General features: G+C 30.2%; 2 protein-coding genes across 3 annotated transcripts in view; both read left to right on the top strand.

Annotated features, from left to right (window-relative positions):
- The first annotated feature begins 1,273 nt into the window (after positions 1–1,273).
- LOC123005356 (39S ribosomal protein L17, mitochondrial) lies at positions 1,274–2,021 on the top strand. The gene is made up of 2 exons (XM_044399061.1): positions 1,274–1,561; positions 1,618–2,021. Exons 1-2 carry the CDS (start codon positions 1,364–1,366, stop codon positions 1,978–1,980), a joined length of 561 nt encoding a protein of 186 aa, XP_044254996.1. The 5' UTR covers positions 1,274–1,363; the 3' UTR covers positions 1,981–2,021.
- Positions 2,022–3,881: 1,860 nt separating this feature from the next.
- Positions 3,882–9,212, top strand: part of LOC123004821 (calpain-D-like) — a 17,221-nt gene continuing 11,890 nt past the window's right edge. For both annotated transcript variants that reach the window (XM_044398269.1, XM_044398270.1), the window contains exons 1-2: positions 3,882–4,191; positions 4,242–4,866. In XM_044398269.1, coding sequence (XP_044254204.1) covers positions 3,989–4,191; positions 4,242–4,866 — 828 coding nt within the window. In that variant the 5' untranslated portion in view covers positions 3,882–3,988. The remainder of the gene's footprint in view (positions 4,192–4,241; positions 4,867–9,212) is intronic.

Genomic DNA, 9,212 nt, shown 5'->3' with positions numbered 1-9,212 from the left:
TTTAATTAATTAAACTTGTAGTTTAATTTCGTGTTATTTTAAAACTACCCGTCATATCCAGTGTTGCCAGGTGTGGTGAAATTTCACCAGATCTGCTGACTTTCATGTTAGTCTGCCGATTTGGTGAAAAATTGTAAAAATTCTAATTTTTTTTTTCAATGAGAAACTCAATAATTTTATCAAGTTTTTTTAAAAAAGTCGAAAAAACACCAAATTGGTTAAAAAAATGTTTGTTTTTTACAAGATTTTACTAGACAGGATATCGACAATGGCAATTTATTTTTGTCTTTTTCGAATAGTTTTTCAGCTAAAAACGCAAAATTTCGATAAAAACAATCCAAAAATTCGACCAAAAACGGCGTTTTTGAGATAAAAACAAAGAAAATTCTAAAAATTTCGTTAAAACAGGCAAAAAAACTACAAAATTAAATCGAAATTGATATGATTTTTAGCTTGTTTTGCTTAATTTTTTAACCAAAACCTCATTTATTTTGCAAAATCTTGTCCAAACACGCTTAAAAATCACAAAAACAATCCATATTGTTGTTATTTTGTTTCTTTCACTTGATTTAAATTATATAAATAGTTTTTAAGCAAAATACGACAAAAATAAGCCGAGAATTTTTTAAACACGTTTTTCTATTTCAATCTCAGGTTTTTTTGCGAGATTTCGTCAAAATGAATTGAAAAATCAACACATCAAGTTAAAAATTACAATAATTTTGCATTTCTTGAGAGCATGTTTTTCAGCTAGAAACACAATTATTTCGCAAAATTGGTCAAAAACAAGCCAAAAAAACAAGAGTTATACCGAAAATGATATAATTTTTGTCTTTTTAGAAAGTTCAAGCAGATTTTTAAGCTAAAAACTGTATGTATTATGATAGTTTTACCTAACTCTTAAGCTTTAATTTAATTAATTATTTCTTCAAATTTTAACCAAATTTGCAAAATTTTGTCAAAAACAAGCCACAAATTCAACAAAATATCCCAAAAATAGCGTTTTTTTAATCTTTTTTGTGTGTTTCAGGATGTTTTTGGCAAATTTTTTAACTCGGATCTGGTGAATTTTATGTTTTTGATCTGGCAACATTGAAGGACACTGTTTTACCCACTGAGTCATTCACATTATTATTGCAACACATCAAACCACAATTTGTCAAAAATTCGATTATTTTTTATCCATTTCTTTATTAGTTAATAAAAAATGAATTAAATTAATTAAAATTAGTTTAATTTCCTGTTATTTTAAAACTACCCGTCATGTCGGACACTACTTTACCCACTGAATCGCTGACATTTCGCACCACCCCTAACCTCAATTTAGTCAATTTATCAAAATCAATTTCTTTATTAATTAACAATGAACCAAGCCGATGTGTCTAAATTAGTGTCGCAACTCCGAATAAAAGTAAATCCACGATTGAGAAAATTCCGTTCGCCGGGGGGCCCCGAAGCCCGTTTGGACAAACTCCGAAAGACAGTCACAGCTTTAATAAAACATGAGCGAATTGAACTCAATTACCCGCGCGCGGACGAGTCTCGAATGTACGCAGAACGGGTAAGTAATTTAAAATTAATTACTTAAAAAAATTCCGTAATCATGCCCTATTTTAGCTCATATCTGACGCTATCAGATACGGAGACTGCCACAAAGAGACAATGGAAATGGCCGATTATTGGCTCGTTGAAAAGCAATTAGTCCACAAATTATTCAAAGTCCTCGTTCCCAGATTCGCCAACTACAACACGTGTTACACGAGAATGTATAGGGCCCCCACTTTGTATCCAGAAACCAGGGGCAAAGCCCTTTTGGAGCTCAAAGGCAACCCGTACCCCTCCCTCCTTCCAGAGAATCACACAAACAGGAATTTGATCCACAATGTGCTGCTGGACGAGGCCAAAAAGGCCTACAGGACGCGGAAATATGCCGAAATTGCCGCCAATATCGAAAATCTCACTGAGGAGAGTAGAAAGTAAATAAAAATTGTAATAAATTAAATAAAAATTAGTCTAATCAAGAGTGTCTTGAAAATTTCAAAAACGTATGTCGTAACTAATTTGACAGTTAACTGTCAAATGCGAAAATTCAAACAATTCTACCTAAAAATGTGTACCCTAGTTTTTAGTATTGAAAAGTAATTAAAGCTAACAACGTAATTAATATCGGGTGGCAAATATAATTTTTTTGTCATTATTAATTATACTATTTGTGTGAATCAGCCTTTAAATTAAAGATGCATTTACAGTTCTACAACCTACTTACTTGATGCTCATTAATATGAAAAAGAGTACATTAAAAAAAAGAGAATTAAATAAAAATCGTCAAAATTATCAAAAACTACAACGAATTCCACGAAATTGTTTTTTTTTAGATGAAAACCCACAAAACGGTTTAGAAATTCCTCATAATTTCACATAATTATTAGGTTTTTTTTGGCAAATATTGCCTTGAAATACTTCTTTGAGTATCAGTCAAAGTTATTCTTCCAAAATGTCGTATAAACTAATAATAATGTATTTCAAAAGTCAAAATATATTTTATTTCCCGTAGTACGAATTTTTAGGATTCCAAATTTCTTATTAATAAACCAAAAAAGATCTCGAAAATAGTTTAAAAAAGAGGATTACAAAAATCGTCCCAATTTTCGGAAAATTTTAAACTCGAAATTCAGTAATCCGTAACAGACTTTTCTGTCGATTGACATAAAGAATCCTTCGAAGTCCACAAAACTGTTTAGAAATTCTTGATAATTATACAGAATTTTTAGGATTTTTTTTTATTTATGGCCCCATTTCAAAAATTAAAAAAATAAATTAAATGGATTTTATTACAGTATAAGCTGACAGTTTTTTCTAAGATAAAATCGATGCTTATTTATTTTCAGAAATTTTCTATATAAAAAAATGTGACGTTTCTCAACAATAAAATTTCTACATTTAAGTCATTTAATTTTTATCGATTTATTTTATACAGGGTGACTTTTAAAAAACGGCAGGCACAGTAATTTTTTTATTTATGGCCCGATTTCAAAAATTAAAAAAATAAATTAAATGGATTTTATTACAGTATAAGCTGACAGTTTTAGAAATTTTCTAAATAGCTTAGTATATTTTAGGATATATTCAGCTTTCTAATTTTAAATTGAAACCCATATTTTGCCATATATGCCATTATTCTAACACCAAAAAAACAACAAATGAAAAGAAATTTTGCAAATATTTTTTCAAATTTTTAATAAGAAATGACAAATCAGAAAAACATCTAATTTGGCCGCATTAATTTATTTTATTATTATTTATTTTGTTTACTTTCAATAAGATTATTGTTAATGTCAATTTTTTTATTGACATCGTGCAACTAGATTTGATTAACTTTTTTCTTCGACTTTACTAAAAAAAATGTTTAAAAAATTCTATCTCAAAAATTTTTGACATTTTACATTTTTTGATGTCTGTTTAATGATACTGATGATCTTGTACAGGGTGTTTCACACAACATTACGAGGCTTGCGCCTAATGTACGCACCCAAATGTACAAAAGTCACAAAATACTGGATACAAAAAATACACATTTAATTATTTAATTTTTGGAAACCCATGACAGTAGTTGTCAAACTAATCACTGTTTCATTAATAGTCATAAACTGCAGTTTTTCAGAAACAATTATCATTTGTTCTATCAAGGAAGATTATCCAATTTTTCAAAATTTGTAATCGAGTTCGTATGGGAATATGTATTATTACAGTCGCAGGCTTCGTAAAATTACGTGAAACACCCTGTATAGGTTTAATAAACGTTAATTTTGTGTCTGGAATTTTCAAATTAGTGTATAACTGGTTGCATAAGCGCGTGCCGTATGCGCATGCGCAAAGGGCGCATCAATATGGCGAAGAATTTGAAAATAGCCCTCTGGAGGCATCAGCTGTTCGCGTTTGATTGACACAGTTTTGGTGTTTTGATGGGTGTCTTCGCCATGTGCCAGCCATGGGTGCCATCGCCTCGGTGCTTCAATGGCATTGCGGTTCGTGCAGTTTAATCAACCCAACGGAGCAGTTGAAATGCATCAGATGCGGCACCAGCAGAGAGATCCAGCACACAGACAAAGGCCATGACAGTGGGGGCCCTTTTGGAGGCAACAGCGCCAACTGTACTGTAATACGAAGGCTGAAATCCACCGCCAAGCCAAGGTAAACGCCGACAAACTGAAAGATCAATAAATCGACTTTGTCGTTTTCAGCGGCTCGCAAAAGCGGAATTGCTCGTCGTTGGTGCGTAACACAGTGATAAACACTCTTGTTTTGCTCCAAAGAAGCGCCTCTGTGAGGATCATCGAGAAGAAACGGCCCCCCGTCTCCAAATCCACGAGTCTCGGGGACATTTCCAGGTGGAGTTTTTGCGAAAACTGCTCGGTCACGTTCGTTTCGGTCGCAAGAACGTGTCTTTTGTGCGAGGGGGCTGTCGGAATGATGAATGTGGCGCAATCGCCGTGCAAAAATTGTGCTTCACTCACGCCAATCGAACACCCATATGACATACTTAATTGTGATAGGCCCTTGACGTGTGTGTGTCAAAGGGCGAAGAACAACAGTTTTATTTCACTTTCGAGTATTGAAAGTTTTAGTTGTTCGGTTGCACAACAATTACACTGTGATCCTTTGATACCGAGCAATATTCGAACCACTGCGAGCGGGATTAATAAGGGGCATAGCCCGAGTTATGGGTACAAGGGGGCGAGTGGCAATTCGTGGACGTGCAAACGGTGCACCTTACTCAATGGACCTAATAGGGATGTTTGCGAGGCTTGCGAATCGCCCTACAACTCTGATCTCAACAGCAATTTTAATCCCAGCGTTATCATAAAGGTAAATAGGATTAAAATTGATAGCGATAAAGGCAATAAAGGTCAAGGTACTCAGTTCTTAAAATCATTCAATTCATTTTTTTATCAGTATTATTCCCAATAAAGCAAAAATGGAATAAAATCAAAGTAAGTAAAAAAATATGTTTAAATATAGTCGTTTTCATGTTAATGTTCATAGAAAGGGATCATTGCGAAAATTCAAACAATTCCAACCTAAAAATGTGGTGTTTTTGGTGGTAAAAAGTAATTAAAGCTAACGGGTGGTAAACATAATTTTTTTTGTCATTACTAATTATTAATTATACTTTGTCATAATTAATGATACTATTTGTGTGAATCAGCCTTTAAATTAAAGATGCATTTACAGTTCTACAACCTACTTGATGCTCATTAATATGAAAAAGAGTATATTAAAAAAAAAAAAGAAATCGTCAAAATTATCAAAAACTCCAACGAATTCCACGAAATTGTTTTTTGTTAGATGAAAACCCATAAAACAGTTTAGAAATTTCTGATAATTCCACAGAATTATTAGGTTTTTTTTGCAAATAATACTTTGAAATAGTTCTTTGAGTAGGATTTTTCTAAATACAAACATGAAATATTTTGAAACTGAATATGTGTCAAAATAATTCTCCCAAAAGTTTTCATTTAAAGTAAATTTTATTTCCAGTAGTACGAAAAAAATCCTCAAGTTACAGAATTTCTTAGGATTCCAAATTTCTTATTAATAAACCAAAAAATCCCAAAAAGATCACGAAAATAGTTAAAAAAGAGGATTACAAAAATCGTCTGAATTTTCGGAAAAGAATCCTTCGAAATCCACAAAACTGTTTAGAAATTCTTGATAATTCCACGGAATTATTAGGATTTTTCCTAAAAACAAACATACTTACATACTGTGAATATCTCTCAAAATAATTCGTCTAAAATACTATATAAATTAATAATAATAATACATTCCTAAAGTTTGCATTAAAAATAAATTTTATTTTCAGTACAACAGAAATCCCCAAGATAATTTTTACATAATTGAAAAAAGGATTTCAAATTTCTTATTTCATAAATTTATAAGAATTATTTTCTCAAACAAAGTCTCAAAAGTAGTTACAAAATTTTATACAAAATTCCAACGAATTCCACGAAATTTTAAATTAATTTGTTTAAGCCCAAAATTCTCAACAGACTTTTCTATCTATTGATATGAAAAAAGTACTTATATATAATTCCTTTTAAATCCGTGGAAATCCACAAAATGGTTAAAAAATTCTTGATAATTCCACAGAATTAGCAGGATTTTTCTAAATACAAAAATGAAATATTTGTCAAAATAATTTCCCCAAGAGTCAAAGTAAATTTTATTTTCAGTAGTACAAAAGAAATCCTGAAGGGAATTTTGCACAATTCCCAAAATCCAATTTCTTAGGATTCCACAGTTATTATTTAATAAATCAACAAAAAAAATCTATTAAAAATTTTGACTTTTTATTGAAAAACATATAATGTCATTACTGAACAAATTTTGTAATTACTTAAAAAATGTGTCTAATGGTTGTAAAAAATCATTCTAAAAATTCCTAGAAATTCTTAAAAATCCCCATCAATCCCTAGGAAAAAACAGGTGCCTATCTATATAAAAAAATGTGACGTTTCTCAACAATAAAATTTCTACATTTAATTCATTTAATTTTTATCGATTTTTTCATACAGGGTGACTTTTAAAAAACGGCAGGCACTGCAGAATTTTTATTTATGGCCCGATTCCAAAAATTAAAAAAATTAATCAAATGGCTTTTATTGTAGTATAAGCTGACAGTTTTAGAATTTTTCCAAATGGCTTAGTATATTTTGGGCTATATTCAACTTTCTAATTTTAAATTGAAACCCATATTTTTTCTTCAGAGTTAGATATAGTTTTCTTGGTACAGACAAACATGTGCAATATGTTTTGTCAATGTTAAAAAAAATAATAAAAGTTAATAAAATCTAGTTGCCTGGTGTCAAATAAATGCCATTATTCTAACGTCAAAAAACAGCAAATGAAAAGAAATTTTGCAAATATTTTTTCAAATTTTTAATAAGAAATGACAATTCTATCTAAAAAAATTTGGTAGACTGTAGCAAAAAAACTTGAAAAATTATTTTTTCAACAGAAATAAATACAGTCAAAGTGCAAAATTGAAACTCTCATAACTTTGAAATTTTTATAGATAATTTTTTTTTTAACATTTTTTACCTGTCTTGGTATCTTACCTTATATGGCATTTTTCTCTGGGGCATGAGTTCTGGCGCACCCTGTACTTATTTCTGTATAGAAATCGGGCCATAAATAAAAATTTTACAGCGCCTCCCGGTGTAAAAAAAACAACAAAATTTCGTTTTCAAAACAAAATCACATTATTTAAGCACTTCAATTATTAATTATTTTTTTCTGAAGCCAAATGAGTTAAAAAAACACGAAGTTACAATTATTTTTTAAGAAAATGTGTACCTAATCTAAAAATTCATTCTAAAATAATTCTTGGATATTTCAAGAAATATATTTGCAAGCACTAGGTATTACGAAACAAGGAAAAATAATAGTAAAATACGATAAAACAGAAAATACAGTGTGAATCGCTCTGTACAATAAAAAAATGACAAAACTGCTGTTTTGTTGAAATTTTATTAACTGAATTTGATCAAAATCTATTTTTGGATCTTTTAATACCACAAAAGCAGTTCATCGACCGTCTTTAAAAAGTAAAACCCCCAAACATACATTACGATAAAAATGTTGATTTTGTCGTACGCTAATTAGCCTCCCTATTCTTGCCAGTTTTGAATAATTAAAACACAAAATGTATTTTTAGTATTAAAATGGCAAAAAACTCAACGCGTGTGAATTATTAAAAGACATCGATCGTAAATAAAATTTTCCTCGGTGTCTTTTTATTTTGCAGGTTGATAATTGGGCCCATAATGAGGCGTTGAGAAACTCAAGTCACAATCAGCGGCAATTTCGATCAAATTTGGTCATTTTTCAAATAGTTTTGACAAAATTATACTCATAAACTGGGTAAATGCTCGAAACAGACCAAAATGATCAAATTTTATGACTAAATTCCTTAAAATAGCCTCAATTTTAAAATAATTTGGTCATTTTTCGAATTGTTTTTACGAAATTACATGAAATAAGAGATTGTTTTTACTCAAAAACGGGGTAAATTGCTCGAAATAGACCAAAATGACTTCAATTTCGATAAAATTTTGTGATTTTTCGTCTTGTTTGGGTGAAATCTCGCAAAATAAATGAGTTTCTCGTTCAAAATGAAGTAAACAGGCCAAAATAGCATCAATTTTCATCCAATTTGGCTATTTTAAAACCGGTTTTGACAAGACTACGAAATAAATAAATATTGATAAAATGTGGTAATTTTTTGACTTATTTTGACGAAATCCCAATAAATGAGAGATTTTCTCACACAAAAACGTAATAAATCCTTCTAAATAGATAAAAATAAGGCCAATTTCGATCAGATTTGGTAATTTTTTGTGTTGTTCTTGCTCAAAAAAAGCTAAATCCTTGGAAACAGGCCAAAATAGCATTAATTTTAAAATAATTTGACTATTTTTGACTACTTTTGACGAAATTACAAGAGAATAATAGAGTTTCTCACTCAAAAACGACAAAAATAACGCCGATCAAATTTTATAATTTTACTCAAAATTGCGTCAATTTTAAAATAATTTGGTCTTTTTCGAATTGTTTTGACAAAATTACGTGAAATAAGAGAGTTTTTTTTACTCAAAAATGGGGTAATCAGTCTCGAAACAGACCAAAATAATGCCACTTTCAATAAAATTTGGTGCTTTTTCCTCTTATTTGGGTCAAAATGCTCGAAATAAATGGATTTCTCACTCAGAAAAAACAGGCTAAAATAGCGACAATTTTAAAATAATTTTACGAAATTACAAGTAAATAAGATACTTTCTAACTTAAAAACGACAAAAGTACGGCCAATTTTGATCAAATTTGGTGATTTTTCGTCTTGTTTAGACAAAATCTCACGGAAAAGAGTGTTTCTCGTAAATAAAATTTTCATCGGTGTCTTTTTATTTTGCAGGTTGATAATTGGGCCGATAATGAGGCGTTGAGAAACCCAAGTCACAATCAGCGGCAATTTCGATCAAATTTGGTCATTTTTCAAATAGTTTTGACAAAATTGTACTCATAAACCGGGTAAATGCTCGAAACAGACCAAAATCATCAAATTTTATGACTAAATTCCTTAAAATAGCATCAATTTTAAAATAATTTGGTCATTTTTCGAATTGTTTTTACGAAATTACATGAAATAAGAGATT

The sequence above is a fragment of the Tribolium madens genome, unplaced genomic scaffold, assembly GCF_015345945.1.
Source record: "Tribolium madens isolate multiple individuals breed KSU strain unplaced genomic scaffold, Tmad_KSU_1.1 Scaffold_20;HRSCAF=117;Tcas5.2_LG4, whole genome shotgun sequence".
Lineage (NCBI taxonomy): Eukaryota > Metazoa > Arthropoda > Insecta > Coleoptera > Tenebrionidae > Tribolium > Tribolium madens.
This window is presented reverse-complemented; position numbering and strand designations above follow the sequence as displayed.